Raw genomic sequence first — 21,755 nt, forward strand, 5'->3', positions numbered from 1 at the left:
GAGCTGCCCAGGAGCAGGCTATTATTTAATCGAGATGGGTTGTTATTCGTGTATCCAGGACTGCAAATACAGGGATGTGTGATTGAGCTATTCTAGCATCTGAAGCACGCAGTCAAAATGGCCAAGAAACTAGATTTTGGAGGCGAATCCTCCTTCGCCCGCATGCAGTCCATATACCCATAGGTTTCCGGCATAACCATATGATTCACGTGTTTTTCGCACGTTGGACAGCGATGAGTTTCGATGTAAAGTGAAAGATCCCTTGTAACCACTTCTGCGTAAGTCAAATCTTTCCGCGCGAATGCGGACAATGCAGGTAAAAGAAAATCCAACGCATGGCTCCCGCCCATGCCGCTGCGATAAGCTTGATAGCCACCAGTGGGGTCGATAAGCTTGCCGTACTTGCGCGAGCATTCTGTTTGTAAGCCGCTCGCTTGTATACCTTGCACTACAGCTGTCAAGGAATAGTAGTTGCAAGTAGTGTGGAGGGCCTGAAAAGGTCTGTCAGAATTGATATTGAAGTTGAGACGGTTCCAGCATACCTGAGCAAGACCATCAATTTTAGATTCCAGCCCAATCCCAGCAGCCATGCACTCTTTCACCTCCACCATCAGCTGATTCCACCGGGAGCTCAAGATGGAACGCGCTTGGGCTCCATCTTTGGTGAAGGCGATCGGCACATAATCTCTGAAGAGAGCCATATCTTTGCGTGATATGAGGCTCGCAAGAGCTGGAACGTCGTTCCATCGCAATTGCTCCAGAAAATCGTTTCTGTTGTTGAGCGGCGTGCTCCAGTCTGCCTCAAGTGGCCTCAAAGAATCGTGCAAACGGATGCCCAAAACCTGCAAGTCCTGCAATAACCTTTCCGCCGAGTCTGCTCTCTCAAGAACCTCTTGGAGGGGTCGGGTTATAAATTTGTCAAGAGTTGCTTCTAACCTGAAGGCTAATCCGCCTACTCCGGTTCCGTTCAGGCCCTCATATGCCGGGCATTGGAGTACTGCTCGGCTGGCCTCTTGCCAAGTGTACTCAATGGTGGCATAGATTAGAGGGTCACTTTTAAGCTTTGCCAGGCTCTATTCATGGTTAGAAAATTCATTGATAGGCGGCGCAGACTGTAAACGTGAGTTACCTGTTTGAGATCATGCAATTGGTTCAGATGCTGCGGGGACTTGATCAAGTCAAAATAAAGCTTGGCATCAAGAACTTCATATGTCCAGAGGGATGTCTTGATCTGGTCAGAGGGTCGATCCAAAGCTTTCTGAATGAAGTTGCCGTAAGAGATCTGCTGCAATTTCTCGAGGCTTCTTTGGGAGAGGTCACAAGCGACCTTGGAAGGGCCTTTGTTCAAGATTTCATCCAGCCCTATTTCCCAAAGCTTTTCACGTGAAATAGGGTTTTCCGCTCTAGGAGAAGTGCTCTGTACTCCGGACGAAGAGATAACACTAGTAGCGAGATCAAAACAGTGCAATCGATGTTTGTCAGTCTCACGGTTGAGAAGTTGTTGGAATTCGTTCTTGCGCCAATCTCTCTTTTTGGTTTGAAGATTTTCTATCTCTCGGTCGGTGGCATCGCTTGGATCATTCATGGAGACCTCGTGCTCTGTAGACGCGGTGCTAAAGGATGAAGAAGGTGCTTTGTGGATGGCTGTAGTGCCATCTCAGTTAGTAAGGCATAAAAAATTGCCTGGTGATAGGGATGGAATAAACCTTTCTGACTGCCATCGCTCATCTGCGATTTCCCGTCCATTTTGATCGAAGAAAATTGGGAATCAATCATCAGCCAGTGCCAGGCGACGAGGCTATAGATATATAAATCCGCAGACGTTATGCATCATTTGCATGATCGCTGACCCCGTGCACCCGAGGTGGTTTGCCGATCGAGAGCTGTCTGAGCCCCTGGGCCTCCAACACAGCTCCCAGGAATACTGCTATCACCTCTTTTGGTATTAGGATGGCGCACATCGTCGAAGGTCTAGATCTGTAGGTTGGCTGGGATTGGATTGATGGGTTTATTCGGCTGCATTCTGAATGCGCAAGGATCATCGGGCTCCACAATGCGGTTCCTGGGAATGTAAAAATACCAAGTGATTACAGGTAGCTTTCAATACATCGTAATTTTTTGAATCAAATCTACTCAAGCGCCGCAATAAGAATTCCAGGGACAAGGCGATGTGGACAGAATGGTGACCTCGTTTCTGAACGTGACGCCTAAATTACAACTATTCTCATAAGCCGGCAGCAATACCGCACAAAACCGTTATAAAAATCAACGTATCAATGTATCGGATTAATGAACTCTACATTCATGACCGTTTTCCTGTGAATTGCCAATATTCCGGAGAATTGGGAAGAAAAGTTCGAAGGCTCTTTACAGTATAGCTCGATTAACACCTGCACTTCCACCCTGGGTTTCTCCACAACATCAAAAGATCTGTAAGAGTTTTAGATGATCTCGAGGGCCTTTTGATCTACTTGAACGAGTATTCATTTCAAAAAAAGTGGATTAAGGAAGCTGGGTCCAGGTTTCCATCGGCAAGCTTGCCACCATCCATCTGATGGAGGTGAACGCCATGCGAATCATCCTCGTTGGTAACGCTACCGTTGAGTACTAACGAACTCTCGCCCACCGTTCTGGATGAACTGTGAGCAGTGTACCTGGCGTCTCTTTCTGCCCCGTGAGAGCGATCGTATTCGATATTCGAGAAAGGAGGCCGATCTAATTCAGGTGTGTTAGAACTCAGTTAGGCAGGGACTGAAAAATTCCCCAAGATAAGCAAGCATCGACTACCTCGCTCGCTCGTCCCCGGACGGCATCGGAAGAAGAATTTTTCGTCGTAGTAAAGTCAGTTTTGTTAAAGACTTATAATTTCTTTTCTTCATTGCGGTGACTTACCTGTCCCTTCTGTAACCCTAATGATCGACATTATGCTTGCCACAAAACATTGGTAGAGGTTTCTTTTCGGGAAGACCCTTCTATGTCTGGTTTTTTGCAGCCTGGAAAAATTAGAGCCTATGGCCCTTGTCGCATTGACCGGGCGTCTTCGTGGCAATCCTCTTTGGAACGCACCTGGTTATATTCTCAACACGTGAATCTATCTAGAATGACCGAATCCGATCCACCAACCGAAACATGTAGCCCTAATTTCACCCAGGGAGACTTTCGGCGGTGTGCCTGGGTTTGTCCGTGCTGAGGATTAATCAGGGATCGAAGGTGTGGGGTCTGGGCTCGAAGAAGGTACGACAGGATCCGGCGAAGTTGGCCTTGTCTCTGAGCAAGTGATGTCTCACCATGGCCTCAGAGCACCCGCTTGGCTGGCGAAGCGGATCTGTTACCACTGATATCACCGATGGGAACAATGAAAAACTTAGATTAGCTTTCCCTAGGAGCAGCCTTTTCCTAAAGGAACTGGACCATCGTGGCCATGCTTCGACCGGCAGGCCTGGCCCGCATTTCCTATCTCAGCAAGGTTTGGATCATGCGAATCGTTGGTGCTTCTGTTCGAGCTACTCATGGGTTGAGTCTGGCTTTAAACCCTTGCTCCAGATCTTCTTACATTTTCCTCAATATTAACTTGAATTTTTCACTATCAAGGCGGCCGTTTCTTGTTCGAAATCACCGAGCTTCTCGATAACATGAACGTGACACCATTTACCAGCTCGAGAAAGTGGTATTTCTTCTGTCATCTTATTCTCTCTGCTTTTGCTGATGTACCACGCTAGGCCGGTGTCAAGGGCTCTGTGTCAAAGCGAAAGCTCACTAGCATGCAATAACAGCCAGTCCACCGGCATGCCCCGAGAAACCTCACATCGTCAACCCAGTCACAGAACGGTCCGATCGGTTGAGCAGTGTTGCAGGTCTCAGTGAAGCTGTCCCGGGCATAGAAACGCAGCGCTCCGCGCAACCCATTATTCCCACCAAGGACAAGGCACGCCGGGCTGCGGAACTCGCATTGCAATATTTCCAGCAGCACCTGGATAGACTCTCTACCTATGAGCTCAATTTTCTGTACCAACTTAGGCAGCGTCTTGAATGAATCTGCTAGGCCATCTCATCATCTCTGTGAGAACTGGGTGGGGAGCACTCGCAGTAGTCTAGGGGGGGGCACGTTGGTCATGGTAAGAATCTATCACAAGGCTGATGGAACATGGAGACCATGGCCTGCAGGCTTCGCAGAATCGTGTGAGAGTGTGGTATCATACTCGAGAACTAATTCGTATCTCTCCACACACTGGTAAGCATGTGGCGCTACTCCTGGGAGCCCGGAGCCCCCGAATGCCGATCCATAGTCTTGAAATGGCGTTGCCGCAGGACTGAATGCTAGGCACCGGCGCAGCCTATCTCAGGATAGAATAGATCGACTCTCTCGCCTCGCTCATGTGGAGGCACTTTCACTCTTCCAGTTGATCACTGAATATTACTTTGCCACTATGCGGGCGTATTCGGCATTGTATGCAGACTACTTTTATTGATCCCTTCTGGGATTAGATCCGTGTCCATCTAGCCTCCTTCGGATCTTGTGCTCAGGTGCCTGTCCAACGGAGGTCGGGGATCAGCGCTGATTTCTTTGCGAGTGCGTATGAACTATGCCCTGCAAGTCCGGCAAAGCCATTGCATTGCATTTTGTTCTAGACTCAGGACACTTTCCGAGTTGCCTTTCGACCAAATTATGCTTTAAGCTGCTCCCAATTCTATTTTTCTTGTCCGATCGCCTCTTATGTGCTGCATCTCCATTGTTATCTCATTTACCGATCCCCTACGATGGAAAGCCACCGGTCTTCGTGAGTTAGCACATAGTTCATGAGAGACCCCACGTGCAGAAGCTGAGATATGAACAGTGATCTTTGCTGCCGAAAAGCTCAGTGGGTGGCAAGCAGTCAGCCAAACATTGTCAATTCCTCGTACTCGCAAAAAGGCTTGCTGGTTCTCGGTCTCGGTCGATTCTTTTAGACAGATGGCCACGACATAGGCTCACATACATGAGTATTATTTCAGTCAAGTATCAATTTTTCATGGCTAGAATGGATGGAAAAATCATGTGCACTGTGACCTGATGGAATATTAGTACTTCTCAATGCTACCGCCATTAGATGCATTAGAGAATATGAGGGTCAACGTTCGAAATCTTTCCGCTGTGTAAAGATGGTACAACCCGCAAACATATGTAAAATGAAACGAGTCAGACCCGGTGCACTGTCGGACTTCCGACCTGGAATGGTTTTAGCGTACCTTGTTAAACTTCAGTTTGGATAACCCCGGTAGATTGAGCGGGAGAGAGAATGATTTTTGAGCTAGGAGAGCCCTCCACTATCACGAATCGCGGGCCTACACTATTCTTCCCACCCACTGATGTTATCACTACATTGCACACCTCAGAGCATATCCCGATGAAAACATCATTCTTCGTATTGCTGATACCAGTTTCACAGATCTCTTTGTGCTAAAGAAGACGCCAAGGCTGCACCTTTTGTGAGGAGGCTTGGATGAATCGAATCCAATCCGAGTGCCCGTCCTCCGAGTAAAATACGGATGAGCTAACAACGTGTCTTCCCATTAGCTAGACTATGCTTACGCGCCTTTCGGTATCCTACATCATTACATTGATACTAGTGGTTCCGTGGTCCCCACCTGGGTAATGGATGGGCCGCCTCCCTTGAGCACCTCGGATGCCTATCTAGCATGTCTCAGCAGCTCAGCCTCATGATTTTATCGCAGCCAATCACAGGATAATATTAGAACTAGCGCCATTCCATCCGGATGCACCTCTGAAAGTGCCCCATCCTTTGGGATCAGAAAAGTATAAGTAGAGGTCGACAGTGGACGGACTTTCTTTCGAGATATTTTCTCATAAACCTCAGACCTTCCGATTTGCATTCTTACTTTGCAGTCCCCCATCACATCCATGAATCAGCCCCGCCCCCGGAACAAATACGATGGGTATCTTTTCTTCAAGGCCGATCCTCTTCCCGGCCAGAGAACGACATGGCTTCGGGTAGAGCGCACTCGAATACATGCTACCCAAACTGAATTGTATGGTATGATATATGATCGAGCTTTCGAGATTTCTGCGGGGGGGCCAGTATCAGGCTCTGTCAGATGAGCGACGCGCCCATGTCAACCAGCTGATTCATGATCAGCGGCATCAAGACCCCTCTGTCGAGTGGAGCTGTGCGTACGCAAAAGAACACAGAAGGGTTGTCAATGACCGTGATACTGTTGACCGTGACCATGGGACTGTTGCAATGACAGTCATACTCATGCAAAGGCCTTTTAATACCGGCAATGCCTACCTGAGAACCCCGATGGGTGATTTGGTCGACCTTAAAATGCCTGTATACCTCAATGGGCAGGGGCATTATGTGAGGGTTGCAGCAGCAGCAACGTCTGGTGCTTCAATAGGCCACGAGCTTCCCCACGGCTTCGCCATGGGCCGTAAGTATCAAAACTCCAGCCTGCCGCAGATACAGGAGCGAGCCAGCATGACCTGCCTGCGAAAAGCGCTCTCCGGCCGTCAGCCAAGAATGACGAATCGATGCGCTCTACCAGAAGGGTAAGCATTTACTCGCAGGAACTTCATGCCAAAGATCCGTGAAATAATTGCTGATTCAAACTTGCAAAAGAAGCGCGAGGTCTCATATGGAGCAGGATAATGAAGATGAGGACGACACTGAAGAGACCGATAGTAAAGCAGACAATGACCGTGGATGCGCTGGAGCGCACAATCAATACATTTGTGCCCACGTGGCTCCCGACAATCCAGACTGCGAATTCACCCGTGGAGGACAGTCATTGCGAGGACAACGCTCCAAGCATGATCGTCGTTTGGTTAAATCGCGGGTCGCTATGGCCTTCAGGAGCCAAATGCGAGTGCGGACCAAACGACCAGGGATTCAAAAGCCGAAGTATAAATGGATCAAAGCCCGTCAGATTTCTAGCCAAACACATTTTTGTCCGTTACAGAAGGTATCGGAGGACGCGGCTCATGAAGAACTAAGAATAATTGGATGTCAACGTCGCAATTCTTGTTGATTTGTTTCCCGCGAGCTGTGGTTGGAACAGCCATATCCAATACCGGTTTTTTTTTTTTTTCATTCACTCGCCCATTCTCTTCCGTTTTTCTTTCCACTGCTGTATCGTTCCCTCATGAAAGGTGGTTCGATTTCTCATCCCCACATTTACTCTGTTTCTTGTACGGCTCATGACGCAACTCATTGTATAACCCCGATGATTCCAGTTGGTAACCATAGCGTATGTTACATTACATTCCCTTCAGCTGTCTTGTCCGCATGCGACATTGAGACCTTGGGAAGGGTCCAAGTAGGCTAGGCTAGCCGCCCGATACTCTATATCCAGGCATCGATTTACAGAATACTCGGTTTGCACAAATGCGGCCTCATCATATATTTGAAAATTAATATTTGATCTGCATGTCTATCAATATTTGGTCGAAAGGCGCTTGTACTGCCTGAGTCATTTAATCACACAAGCACCTCATTAAAGCGAATGCACTTTGTGCGGTTGGTGAATAAGTCTCAATTGCCGGACTGCTGCTGAAATCTCCTCCTGTCGTGGATGCATCATCTCTACACAAGTGGGACATATCTATCATGAAACATGAAATCAATATTGTGCTTTCTAGGGTGCTTAATACAAGCGTTGGCAGAAAAATGCCTGAATGATCAATCATTCAATCAAACCCCCAAGAACTCCCTCATTCATCGTATTTGCAAAAAGCATACGCACCCGCTTGAGGAAAGCCCCTAAATCCCGATTCTCATTCACAAGATTCACCACTTCTTTCAAAGCATCACGGTCCAACTTCGGCTTTGTATTAAAGACTTCATAGTCATCACAAGCAATCCCCAGCTCAAACCAAGCCTCATATTCCCAATCCTGCTCGGAGATATGGGTGAAAACGAATTTCAACCGATCTTCTCTCCCAGCACCCTCTATCCGCAGAGAAAGATTATTCTGCCAAAAAGCCAGCTCGGGATTATTCAAGAGGGATTGCGCATCTAGTTGTTTTGCATAAGCTTTTTGCGCTTCAACCCTCTGGGCAATAGAATTCCGAGTCTCCGCAATTTGCTGTTTGAGACGGTCGCGTTTAGCGAGTCGGGAGTCACGCTCACTGGTGATAGATGAGATTGCAGCATGCATTTCGGTAGCCTCGGCGGCTTCTCTTTGTAGTGTTTGTTTGTGAGATTGGGATTTGAGATTGATGGTTTCGATATCCCGTCGTATCATTCGCTCATCCTCTATAGCCCAATTTAGCAACCGTTAGAATCACAGTGAGGTAATACAACGCGAAACAGAATAGCTCTTCGTCATACCTTGCAGTTCAGTGAGCTTGACATGAAATTGGTCACGATCTTCGTGGAACTGTTTACGCCTATGCGCGATGGCTGCGTCAAACTTTGTTGTGAACTGGGCCATACGATCACGCAAATCCTCAAATCCAAAATTGATGTTGGGCAGCAAGTCGGCAATTGATGGGGCATCTGCTGAAGCGAGGGGTGGGCGCATGCCACTCGCCGCTCTCGAAGGCTCAGAGGGAGAGGAAACCATGATACAGAGTGGTGTATGGTAGGCAGTCAAACTGTTCTTAAGTCCTAAGAAAGTTGACGTGCAGTGAAATGGAAGGATGTTTTAGTTGCACCGTACCACGGCTTATTGAAGTGTGCATGGCCACTGCTCTAATTATGTGCTTGTCCTTGTCGACTGCAATTGGGTGGCGTTGAGCCCCTGAATGGACACAGTCCGCCTCAGATACAGCTCTTAGAATATCATGGGCACTTCTGTTGGCTCGAGGCTGATGTCCGTAGTTGCCAGGGTGGCGTAGTGGGTTTGTTTCCAACGTGCTGATTGGCAGATCACTTCTCTATGGGGTTCTTCGGCACGCGTTACTAGCGCGAGGATCATCGGAGCTTCACAATTCGGTTCTCGGGGGTGTAAAATTACCAAATTATTACAGAGAGCTTTCAATACATCGTAATATTTTGAATCAAACCTGATTGAAAAGTGCGGTTTGAAGCCCGGGAACAGGGAGAGGCGCAGAAATTTACGATTCGTTTCTGATTATGACCGGTGAAAGGACAAACTAAAAACGATGGTCCCCTCCTTCCACAATATTCCCATCAATGTTAGTGCTAGAAGCGCCACCTGCACATGCGAAAGCATTTACTTGCTTTCATACTGAGGCATATTAACCATTTTCCATCTCGCTACAGTAACAGTGCTCTACATCTAGTACGTTCCTCTATCAGTTAGACTCGTTTTGCCGCAGGGGCTTCCCTGGGCTGCGTGTGTACTGTATTAGACGTGGAATCACCATTGAGGGGGTCTCCAAGGCTCAAATGCCTGGACCCAGTCTCGGCGATGGACCTACATGGGTTTGTGCAGAGGCATACCTTACAAAATTACACAGGCAAATGAAAATTCACATAGTGTAAAGAATGCCTTCAAACTTCATTATATAGACAAAGGTGACTGCATAATTTATATTGCTATATTGAGAAGCAACAACGAAATTTGAGTGTTTGATTTTTGCTGACTTAGATTCACCGCAAATAGCTTGAATTGTACCCTCGGGCAGAAGAGGAAGCTCGAAGCGAACGATTGAAAAGTTAAAATTTTTAATGGCAAAAATGCTGATTCGAAAATAAGAAGTGGAAAATTATTAACGTCTTGGTCAAAATTATGTACTAGAGTTTTTACAGAAAGGGTTTTGTCGTGTTTCCATAGCCATGGGCTCCTTTTGGTTCATGTAGCGGAAAGTCACACGCCGATCCATCGCAACAGATGCACCATCCTTAGATAAAGATAAAGAAACCCCACATTTGAGCTGCGTGATTAAGGGCAAAAACATCATGAGGTGAGTGGGTGACGATCTTACGTTAAGCCAATAGTTTCTGCCATGCAGGTCTTGCTGGCAATCCAGTTCTGTGGGCTCTCCAACCCTCGGAATGTCAACCACCACATATCTTCTTGCATCCGATGTCTAAGTTTTTTTATCTATCACTCTGGGATGCTTTATATTTGAAGACGTCTTTGTTCGAATCTACGGGTTTTTCAACTTACCACTCGCTTGTTCAGACAAATAGACCAAGTCTGAGCCATGCAAATCCAATGTAACCTCCTATCACATCGCGACAACTCAAAATATCCCTACAAACTCGCCAAATACCGCTCTTTGTGGATTGTAGCTTAGACCGTATTGAAAATTATTACGATATTACACATCTATTGTCCCGTGTGGGTCCATGTCTACTCGGGATTGCCAAGGGCGCATCGGGGGTCCTGAGCGGTCTTACAACAATCGACAGGGTTTCATACTGTAACCAAACCCATACACTTGATAATTCACTACTCCTGTAAGAGCTTTCGGACTGTCGCCTGTGCGCTAGACCATCTGCGAGGGCTTCTGACCGGCGGTTCTGCTGGCTTGACCGACTTGCCTCCACTTGCAAAGGCTCAGTTATAAATACTGCCCCGTAGTTCGTCTGGGCCAGCCGGCCACAGTACCGTGTATCATATCTGTTATCCTGAGCCAAATTTCTATGTTGCCGACATTTAATGGTTCTAATATCGATATTTCATGAGCTTCTGTTTGCCCAGTTCCTCAATTATTCTACAGCCCGGGTGTCTACTTCAGTTGCCCGGAAATGGTCAGGTTCGGCAAGCTACAAAGCTCAACTCTCTATACTGTGGATGCTATATGAATTTAACACGCAATTTAAGCTGAATCTTTCTGTCGCACCGAATACGAGCCGATTCCCTGAAGATAAAGCTCCGTCAGCAAGCTGTGCTCCCCACGACGGAAACTGTCGACAGGCTGTGCATCAAAGTAGTGAGCAACTAGTACAGCTTTCATATTTTGGCCCTGCACTCACTGGATACAACGCTGCCACGACTACCAAGAAGCTAGAACGACCAAGCATGGATAGTATGACAATTTATTCTTAGTGGATGGACCAAAAAATCGCTTAGAAACTCAGATCTGACAGTCTTTGACATGAATAGGCTACGCAAACGAATACAACGCACTTCTTAGCGCCTCGAAAGAAATACTATCGAAGCTGGTATATCAGCAACCTGATGTCCCCGTTCCAGACATAATGGTGCTATATGGATACGCATTCGGCACACTTAGACCTGAAACCTCCTTCAATGTTCTCCTCCAATGGACTCAGATCGATAACACCAGCGCTCCAAAACACGGACATTACGGCAGGTTAGACCAGTACCCCAAGGTGAATTCGCTAATCCCAAGTAGATCCTGGATCTGAACTGTTGAATATACTCCTCAGAGATTATGGGAACCAACAGTTCAGTTTTTTCCGGCGTCTTTCTCACGCATTGCGATGCATTGAGATCGATCAAAAGGACAGGCAAATAATCAAATGGAGTATTGCTGTAAGGAAGCTCGAAATTCAGACACAATGTTGGAATTCTCTGCTCGAATCATCTGAACCTATCGTTTCCTAATGGGTATATTTGATTTTGTTTCTATGTTTTAACTTTGCTTTGCACTTTTGACAGAAATAAATGGAAAAAGACCCGCACAGCTTCCTGGCGAGGTTTTTAATGTGGTTTGTCTAACAATTGAGTATATACCATCACCTTTGAGGCTAAGAGTTGCCTGGCGCATACAATTTTCCAAAAATCAAACCACTCTGAAAATTACCATTGATAAATTACGCCAATTATCTCCATATTTTGTTTAACATTTTTCCAGACTGCTATTCTCCGTGGGAAAGAAGATAAAAAGCATAGTCGTCTGACAGGCACAGCGTATTCTGTTATTGGATAAATCATGGACCAGATTGATGGATTTCCGGACGATTTCGCACCATTGGATGGCAGAAGCGTCTTCCATTTTTGCAGCATTATATACCATGGAGCTATTTTCTAAGCACCCTTGTGGTTATGAGAAGCATAATTACCTTCATATAACAATTTTCTGTCCGTTAGCAGGGAATATTGCGCATCCTTCGCAGGCAGAGCGTAGAGAATAGGCACGCAAGAAACATGTCCTTGGATTTCAAATTACATCCCTGTACTTTAAATAAAAAAATGAATTAAATATAATGGAGGATCTAATAAAAAGGAGCCGAAATCAACCCTATGAGGCAGAGGAAACGGGATTTTGTCCAATTAGAGAACCGAGAGTAGAGTCCCAGTGACAAGGTCCTAAATAATGGAGCGTATGATCTAATCTGTTCGTGTCGGTTCTCCTTGACGCTATTTGGCTTCATCTTTAGCATAATAATTCAAACAGTTCATTCGACACGGTGAGTAGCTCGGCACTAGTATCTGTAGTTTGCCTGAACAGACTCGTTGCATTTCCGATTCTGTATCGTAAGCCCAGTTCCCAAGTCTACCTGAAATTCCCGCAGAGGTTATTGATGAAAAACCCCGGATCGAGGTATGGCAAGGTAGGCAGAGTGGACAGCGGTTACATCATGAAGTGCTGAGTGTAGGGAAGGGGTTCCAAGCGAGGCCACATGGACAGTCGGAAACGGACAGTCTGCATTGCAGAGCATGCTTGGGAAATTATGTTGAGCATCTGCTCACGCACCCGAGGCAAATTCCCCATCACTGTCTCGATTCGTGGCAAGAAAAAGAGGTGCTCACCAATCAACTCATCGCTGGGCATGTCAAATCTTGAAAGACGAAATTCCACCCAGTAGACTTCCTCTGATAGTAGGAAGGCGGACAAGTACAAGAAAATCTCATTCGCCTGGGTCGACGGGGACAGAGGATCCGGACATTTCCACGGAAAGCTTTGCTGGCTTTCGTGATTCGGATAAAATAGACAGTCGACCAAAGATAGCCCGTAAATTTCAGACCTGGGGATATCTGATAAATTTATAGAAACCTGCCTCGCATGGCTGCGGTAGGTAGCAAGGCAGGGGGGGTATAGCGGGTACGTTCGAAGACTCTTGCCAGGCTGTATGGATGTCGATATCGGAGACACAGTCTATATGAAGGTAAGTATGAGTTTATGGGTGATGTGAACTGTACAGTAATCCACGAACCAATCTGGGCCGAATCATTCATTTCCTCGGACGTCGTTAGTTCTAGAAGTTGGAGAGAACAGAACGGGATCATTGGCGTTAGATCGATGAACTTTTCGGCTGGAAATGGAGCGAGCAATAGGCCAATTTAATCTGCTTGTCAAAGACAGACATTGTATTAATCAAAGGTCGATTGATACTTCAAAGCGATCTTATTTTAGCACAGTATGGATAGTTACAAACTTAACGGGGATTAACTCTCGGCTGCATCGACGTCTCACCGGTCATTCCCGTTGATCGTAAGGGAAGATCATCCAGCACCCTCGCCTTTATGCACATTCAGCAATGTTTGTTGATGCTTCAAGGACAATTCACCTGGTCAGAATTCCAATCACACATCCGGAACACTGATATGACTCCAGCTTGAACAGTGTGAGCTACCCGCTCTCGATCCCACAATACCAGCGCCTGCTCATGACATCGCTGCAATAGAAGGCCATTTTCGGCTTTTAGTTCATCAGTTGACAGCCAAAGTCGAAGTCGCTCGCGTTCGAGTCGAATTCTCTCACCAGATTTGACAACATAACATTGCCAGAGTCACATGAACAGGTCGAGCAGGTCGAGAGCTGGCCTCGAGATGGAAGAGCCCATCCGGAGAATCCGCTTGGCCTCGGTTGTCAAAAGACTGGCAGCGCCGGTGGTGTTCTATTACATGTTTATTAGGCTCTCATTTCCCTACTCGGAAGATCCTAACCTTGAACTCGATACTTTCACGCACCGAAGCTGCTCGGAATAGGCCATGCAGGTCGGTGGTAGTGTCATCACCAGAGTATTTGGAGAGCTGCCGCTGTCTTTTAACTGGTCGCTCGGCCGATGAAGAACGATCTGGTGCGTCCATTGCCTTCACGAAATGAGCTGCATGGGCTGGATGAGGAATATTGGCAGAGGTTTATTATATGCTATGTATCATGATAGAAGGCATGTGAAGCTCAAAATATTTTCGACGCCAGCAATTATCAGCTTCTTACCCGTAATGGCGCTAAATCTCGACGCATGTTTCGATCTAAGCCCCTTTGCCATATCAAATGGATGAGGATCAAAGGCAAGGTGGCCAAAGAAATGGATGTTGAGAGAACAATTCCGCTGCAATAGTTAATCCTGGTTACTGTCAAGCTATCAACGCCGCGCTCTATAACGGCTGGCAATCTTGCCAATCCATCAAGTTTTTGGCCTTCCATCATCCCATTCCACACGTCACCACTGATTCACATCTTTGCTGGCCTTTCAGCGCATTATTTTGTATCGCCTTGCTATACAATTCTTCTGTCGACATTTGAGCATGTTGTAGTTCAGAGGTATCAATTGTCTTATTTTTCAGAGGGAAACATTAGGCTATATATATACAACGAGAAGATCAAGTTGATTTCCAATCAACTTGGTTCTTTCTATAGATATCTCGGGATTAATCCGATGGTTCGGCTTGGTTCCTGATCTGCACCAGCCTCATATCACAACAGAGCAAGCCACCAAGCCTCCATTTTGATGATAAGGCTGTACCTGCCCCGCGACGGCTGCTGAGATCATTGACCCGCTTCTGGATTGCCTCCCGGATTGGACCCTCCTCGGAAAAATGGAGTGGTGCCCACAGACTGGTAGGCTGTAACCTTCGATCCTGCTGCACCATATCAATTATCAAAACATGGCCCCCTTTTACTGCAAGTAACAGAGGATCCTCGAACCACCGATTCTGATAAGTGAGATCAACTTCGGGATGGCGCAGTAAAACCAGCACCATCTCAGAATCTGTCGGAACAAAAATGTACGTCCAATCAGGTCCATGGATAGTTGTCTTCTTCTTGTTATGTTCGCTCACATACTAATTTGTATGCGACCGACCATGACTAAGACTCTTGGCTAAGTTACAATGATACATTCTGACCATGCCTTACAATACCAATTCCCCACTGATACAGACAGAATCCCCTGCCCGGGCGGCGATACACAGGGCGGTGTCTTGGGCGGCGATGGTGCTCTGGTTAATTGCCAGAGACTCGCCCTGTAGCACCAAGAGCTTTACCGCTTCCAAGTGGCCATTTGACGCCGCTCGACAAAGGGGCGAATCTACCATGTCAGTTGCGTTGATGTCTACGCCCCTCTTGCTCAAGAGCACCGCCATCGCATGGGTGTTGCCGTTCGCGGCCGCCGCGGAAAAAGGAGAGACGCCTGCCACACAGACATTGGGGTCGATCCCAGACATCTCAAGAAGCCACCGCAGAGCGACCGTGTCACATCTTGCGACCGCGTGGTGCAGAGAAGTGGAAAGCGATTGGGTTTGGCCACGACCACCCACAAAGTTGACATCAATGTCTATTGCAGCCAATAGTCTCTCGGTCATGTCGTCGCGCGAGGAAAATGTCGATAACCAGAGCGGAGTGTTGCCCTCTTTGTCTCGACATTTGATCTTGACGCACGGGTGGCTCAGCAGCAAATCGACCACTTCCAGGCGTCGACATCGAACAGCGAGGTGGAGTGGAGTATCCCCGTTCTGATCTTGAGCATCCAGGGCTATATGTTTCTGCGTCAGAAGGAGCTTGACAGCGTCTACAGATCCATGGGCTACCGCTTGATGGAGCGGCAGCTCATTGTCAGCGCTCGTCTGATAGCCGGCGGATGGCCTGTAGAAAGAGAGCGAGGGCCCAGCTTCCTGTGCGCCTACAAAGATCCACTTCATGGACGGCTGGCCGATGCGCCATGCCCATGCGCGGGGTGACTTGCCAAAGCCATCTGTAGTGAGAGGATCGCTGCCGCTGGAGAGGAGCAGATGCGCCAGGCCCGTTTTGCCTCACCAGACCGCGAGATGGAGTGCCGTTCGTCCTCTTTTGTGTCGCAGGTCAACTCGTAAGTTCGGGATCTGCAGCAAGTTTTGCAACTCAGAACAAGTTCCGTATGTGACGGCATACCATAACGCGCTTTCTCGCGCCTGGTTTTGGAGATTGATATCCAGTGCCGGGCTTTCTAGCAGAACCTGCAATACATCATAGGATGAGTACTTGAGGGCCCTCATCACTGGGGTTTTCCCTCGAAAGAACGAATTGACGTCTGCCCTGCGTTACAGGAGACTTTCGGCGAGGTCAATATCGTTGCTCATGGCAGCGAGGCCGAGCAAATTGCTGTTTTGACATTCAACGTTGATTGCAAGTATGGCTGGGTGTAGCCTGGCGTGGAGATTTCGACACGTTCTCGCGAGAGCAAATATCTCGCTGCTCTCGAGATAAGCTGCGGCTCTGTATAAGATTGGATTCGGTAGATTTCGCAAATGGGGCTGTCTATAGTTTAGTATGTAATTGGCGAAATGAAGAATATCGGCTACGAACCATAATGAATATCGGGATGGCAATCAATGTAGAGCTATGATTGTCTGGTGAAAAGAGCGGCGGGTGAGTTTATATCGTTCGTACCGCTGTACGGCAATCATCGTACCTGAATCCATCGAGGCAGCTTGTCCCACAAGAATGCGCCGCGAAGAATGGAAGGTCATTAAAGCAAATTGTAATAGAAGCACTACTCATGCCCGCAGGATCGCATTCATAATTCCTAGGAGAGCCAAGTTCCGAGGAGCTCCCACGGGTGTTCCCCGGCACTACCTCGACACCACAATGGGGCTGGTGCTTGACGCAATTCACTCTAGATGCAATGAAACTGCAGTGGAGTGTTAATGTGAGTCTGGGTCCTAATTTTTACCCTCAGTTTTTTTTCGGTTTTTCGGTTTTTTTTTTTTGAGTGGCTGTGGTGGTTCATGATCGTTCCGTTTCGAAAGAAACCAGTCGACGTTTTATCCAAATGGGCTAAGATGACTATACATCCCTTTCGTCCGCTATACGAAGCACCCCCAATACCCCTAACATGTGTCACCTTGCTATGGGCCCTGTCATTATCATTTTATCTGACGGAAGTTTGAACCGTGTGACTTTTCTATTCATTCCGAAGACCAAGGATCCTTGCATGTGTAGTTTGCAAGGTACGATTCAGTCATCATTGTATCAGCCACTTTGAATCGCCTGGGTGGCCGACGCTCTGTGACCTCCAGATGTCTTCTCGGGCGTTAGGTGACACCGAAATTTTACGTCGGGTCACGTCTGTCTCGTTGGCGCGAGGCTGTCACGAGATGTTATTGACCAGGACACGGGGCCAAGTCGATAAGATAGGGTCTGTCATCTGTCACGGACCATCCATTCCATGTCGAGGTAACCCCTTAGCTCTCAGTAATCATGGTAGTATTATTCGGACAGCGGAACGCTATAGTACAGTAATATGAGAGTAGAAAAAGACGCGACTAACTGCTTACTTCATATATTTCTGTCTCTTGCTTTTCGGCTCGTGCGTAGATGAAGCCGTTTTCCTCTCGATCGTCAACGGACCCGAACAACCAATTTGCCCGAAACCAGCGGGATCACGGTACAGTGACCAGCGGCATCTAGGACCTTGCCACGGACCTGTCCATCGCAGCTTGGCTTCGAGGACGGTGCAGGCCTTTGATCATAGATGGATCTCTTTAGTCATGGCCTTGCGACGAGTCCGCATCGTGGACAGTCCGTACTCAACGTTGCGCAACAGTGACCCCCGAGTTGTCAACAAGAATTGGCTTTGTTTCAGAATTGGTGTGTGCATCGAGTCAGTTCTGATAACAAACTCTGTAGTACAACTTCTAGGCTGTATGTAATCAGATCTGTTGTGATATGAGGCTGGTGCAGATCAGGAACCAAGCCGAACCATCGGAATTAATCCCGAAGTATGTATACGAAGAACTAAGTTGATTGGAAATCAACTTGATCTTCTTGTTGTATATATAGCCTCATGTTCCCTCTGAACGTACATATAACTTAACACAATTTATACCTCTGAACTACAACAGGTTATGAGCCCGGCAGCAACTCTCGGATGCCGTCTCTACTCATCTGAGAATCATCTTGATTACTATATATCTACCCCGCTTTCACAACCATCACTATGTCTGCTCTGGTTCACGACTCGCCCGATCGAGCCGTCACGGCCATCGAGCCTCTAACAGGAAGCGACAACTTTGCGACCTGGAAACGTCTCATGACCTCCTACCTCAAAGCGAGGCAGGTCTGGGATGTCGTGTCGGGCGACCTTGAGCGTCCTGTCTGCTCATTCAAGTACGCCAAACCGATTACGGCGGACATCCACTCGTTAGTGGAACCGCACCTCAACGGGGCGGTGAGGCAACGCGCGATTGAGGCGCGCCTCGAAGTGGAGGTCCAGGCATTCGAGCGCCATCGTGAATGGTCGCGCCGCGAGGCCGAAGCCTACCACACCATCTTCCGGTATCTGTCCCCCCATATCAGTATCCATGTCGCGGGGCTGGAGACATCCCGCGACCTCTGGAATGATCTCGAAGAACGCTACCGGCGGATGGAACTCGCCACGTTCTGCGAGCTGTTCGCCCAGCTGCGCGAGACCACCGGCGAGCGCTGCGGCAGTGCACGTGAATTCGTCGATCGTGTACGGATGCTAGTCCATCGATTGAATGCGATCGCCCCTGGATCCATCGGCGACAAAGCGCACATTGCAATCCTACTGACGCAGATCGGACCGGAATACATCCTGATTGTGGATGCGATCCAAAATGACAAGGATCCTGTCAACCCGGCAAATATTGGCAACCGTCTAGCAAATGCTGAGCAGACGGTGCAGCGAAAGGACGCCGCAACGTTCCCGCAAAGAGTGTCTGGTGGAACGAGTAACCCTTCGATCAATACGGTGCAGAAGAACACCAAGAAATGCAATTACTGCAGAAAGCGCGGCCATGTAGTCGCGGACTGCTGGAAGAAACAGCGTGAACTACAGCAACCGCCCAGGGACCATGCCCTGAAGGCTGAACGGAGTGCTTCCGGCTCACCAAGAAACAATTTACAAAATATACCATCAAGCCAGATGGGAGATCGGCAGGGCCCGCCGACTTCCAAGAGACCGCGGATCAATATCGTGAGGGCGAGGGTGACGACTCTCTATACCCACGCACCGTCACTCCGGTGGATCCTGGACTCGGCCGCCACTAGCCACATCTGCTGGGACCGGAGCTGCTTCAGCAGTCTTCGGCCTCATCGCGAGATGTTGGACACGGCGGGCGATCCAGTGGAAGCCGAAGGGATTGGTACGGTGAAACTCACGCTCCGGGGGAAGTTCAACCAACCCCTGGTGTTAAAGAATGTGTACTTCGCGCCACGCGTTGGGATGAACCTGATCAGCGTGCCGAAGCTGTTACGAGACCGCTATTCGGTGGTGGCGCACCCGCAGAACGTCTTTGTGCAACGCCGAGGACGGACGGTGGGGACCGCCTACCATGCGGAGGAGGATCTACTGATCCTGCGGTGCCAAGTGAGCAAGAGATTCCGAGAGCGAGTCCAACTGGCGAGGGCGCCGGCGACCGATGACCATGCAGATTCCCTGGAACCGCAGGCGGTGGCCATGGACGTCGACGACCCTCAGGAGTCAAGTGACGTAGAATGTACAGCGTCAACCTCTGAACTCGGTGGTGAAGCTGTGATACTCGAAGCAGATGCGAGCACAGGAGTGGACCAGGCCTCCGAAGCGTTGTGGCACGCTCGGATGGGACATCTGAACCGGGGCGACTTGAGGATGGTCCTCCGGCAGACCGGCACTCCGTACCGACCGCTGACGCCAGCGCAGCTGCTGGCAACGCCGCAGTGCGCGGCGTGTATGTCGGGTAAGCAGCATCAGAAGAGAAACTCCCGTGCACGACGGCCACGTCTGCACTCAACGAGAATTTTCGAATTGATCCATTCGGACATCATGGAGATGCCGATGGCCAAAGATGGCTCTAGGTACGTGATCACCTTTACTGACGATTATTCTCGTGGCTCGTGGGCCTATGCCATGAGATGGAAGCATGAAGCGCTCCAGAAGTTCCGACAATTTGAGGCCTGGGTGCACCGACAGTTCGGCGCCCAGATCAAGAGGTTCCTCACCGACAATGGAAGAGAATACCTGCCGATCGGAACACACCTCGAAAGCCAGGGAGTTGGGTTCGACACCTCGCCGCCATACTGCAAAGGGCAGAATGGACTGGCGGAACGCACCAACCGCACTATCCGGGAGCGGATCAACACGCTCCTGTCCGATGCGAACCTTCCTCCTTCCTGGTGGATCGAGCTTGTAGACACCGTGGTCTACTTGAAACTGCGTGCTCCAGCTTCGATCTTACAGAAAAAGACGCCCTTTGAAATTCTTTATGGGAAGCTACCCTCGCTCTTGCATCTGCGACGGATCGGCTCCCGCGCATGGGTCTTCATCCCAAAAGAGCATCGTGCAAAACTTGGACCGAGGACATCCGAGTGCCGACTGCTAGGCTACTGCGAGCCGAACCAGTACAAGCTCTATGAAATTCATTCTGGAAAGACTGTATTTTCCCGTGATGTCGAGTTCGATGAGAGGACCCCAGTGGCGCCACTCATCGAGGGGGAAATAGGCAACGACCTCCCGGACAACGCTCCTCCATCACCGGTCTTTCCATCAATGCCAAATTCAGCCAGCGGGCTACCAACACCACCTGTATCGCCATTACCTCCGTCGAGTGAGCGAGAGAAAACGCCATCTGAGCGTGAAGAAGAGACACCTCCAGTGGTTAATCCAAGCCAACAAGGAACCGACCTGACATCGGATCTTGGGTATTCAATCTATGGTCGCAGACGAAGACCGTCACGGCGTCTCCTGGAATCACTAGGTAAGGTATACTCTGCAGGTGCCTTGAATACCACAACGGCCCAATCGGTCGACCCGGCGACCTTTGGCGAAGCTGTGTCTGGCCCAAACCAGCTCGAATGGTGGGCTGCTATCCAGAAAGAATATGCGTCGCTTCTCGAACACGGAACATGGGAAAATATCCGGCGAGAGGACGTACCGGCCAAAGATCATGTGATTGGCTGCAGATGGGTCTTCAAAACCAAGGCCAACGGAACACGCAAAGCGCGATTGGTCATTAAAGGCTACCGGCAGAAACATGGCATCGACTATCACGAAACGTTTGCTGCGGTGTCGCGTATGGACTCCGTTCGCTGCATTGTTGCCAGTGCCGTGCTGCGCGGATGGAAACTCCACCAATTCGATGCGGTCACCGCATTCCTTCATGGAGACATCGATTCGTCTATCTATATGGAACTTCCCGAAGGCTTCGAAGAGCCAGGATATGTGTGTCGGCTGCGCCGCTCGCTATACGGCCTGAAGCAAGCCCCGCGGATTTGGTACCAATGCGTCCACCGCGTCCTGGCTTCTCATGGCTTCACCATGGCCCAATCGGACAACTGCGTATTCCATAAACCGGATTGTGTTGTTTGTGTTTATGTCGATGACTTCCTTGTTACTGCGTCAGACCCGCACGAAATAAAACAAGTGCAACAAGCATTGCAAACAGAGTTCCAATTGAACGACCTGGGCACCCCGCGATCGTTCCTCGGAATCCAGTTCGACTATCACGTTGACGGTTCCGTGTCTATTCACCAACACCAGTATATCCAGAAGGTGCTCTCCGACTTTGGCATGAAGACTTGTCAGCCGAAGTCTACGCCGATGAATCCCAAGCAAATCCTGAATCATCGTCCAGAGGTGGAACCTCCAGACGAGGAAGCAAAAGCTCGGTATGTAACCGCCATCGGTTCGTTAATGTATCTGATGATTGGCACGCGACCGGATATTGCATTTGCG

At 48.8% G+C, this 21,755-nt stretch overlaps 4 protein-coding genes across 4 annotated transcripts; 1 reads left to right on the forward strand and 3 right to left on the reverse strand.

The window, feature by feature from the left end:
- Positions 1 to 92: 92 nt before the first annotated feature.
- Positions 93 to 1,585, reverse strand: N7481_010224 (uncharacterized protein; the record flags this gene model as incomplete). Its single annotated transcript, XM_057269443.1, has 2 exons — positions 93 to 1,025; positions 1,121 to 1,585. The coding sequence occupies 2 exons, from the start codon at positions 1,583 to 1,585 to the stop codon at positions 93 to 95; spliced, it is 1,398 nt and encodes a 465-aa protein (XP_057120120.1).
- A 903-nt stretch (positions 1,586 to 2,488) lies between these two features.
- N7481_010225 (uncharacterized protein) lies at positions 2,489 to 2,923 on the reverse strand (the record flags this gene model as incomplete). The annotated part of the gene is made up of 2 exons (XM_057269444.1): positions 2,489 to 2,715; positions 2,893 to 2,923. 2 exons carry the CDS (start codon positions 2,921 to 2,923, stop codon positions 2,489 to 2,491), a joined length of 258 nt encoding a protein of 85 aa, XP_057120121.1.
- Positions 2,924 to 6,041: 3,118 nt separating this feature from the next.
- Positions 6,042 to 7,026, forward strand: N7481_010226 (uncharacterized protein; the record flags this gene model as incomplete). Its single annotated transcript, XM_057269445.1, has 2 exons — positions 6,042 to 6,547; positions 6,618 to 7,026. The coding sequence occupies 2 exons, from the start codon at positions 6,042 to 6,044 to the stop codon at positions 7,024 to 7,026; spliced, it is 915 nt and encodes a 304-aa protein (XP_057120122.1).
- Positions 7,027 to 7,680: 654 nt separating this feature from the next.
- N7481_010227 (kinetochore Spc25 family protein) lies at positions 7,681 to 8,562 on the reverse strand (the record flags this gene model as incomplete). The annotated part of the gene is made up of 2 exons (XM_057269446.1): positions 7,681 to 8,252; positions 8,328 to 8,562. 2 exons carry the CDS (start codon positions 8,560 to 8,562, stop codon positions 7,681 to 7,683), a joined length of 807 nt encoding a protein of 268 aa, XP_057120123.1.
- Between the last annotated feature and the right edge of the window lie 13,193 nt (positions 8,563 to 21,755).

This window comes from Penicillium waksmanii (assembly GCF_028829765.1).
Source record: "Penicillium waksmanii strain IBT 27052 chromosome Unknown utg000008l:1.0-5622682.0:1.0-5626561.0, whole genome shotgun sequence".
NCBI classification, from domain to species: domain Eukaryota; kingdom Fungi; phylum Ascomycota; class Eurotiomycetes; order Eurotiales; family Aspergillaceae; genus Penicillium; species Penicillium waksmanii.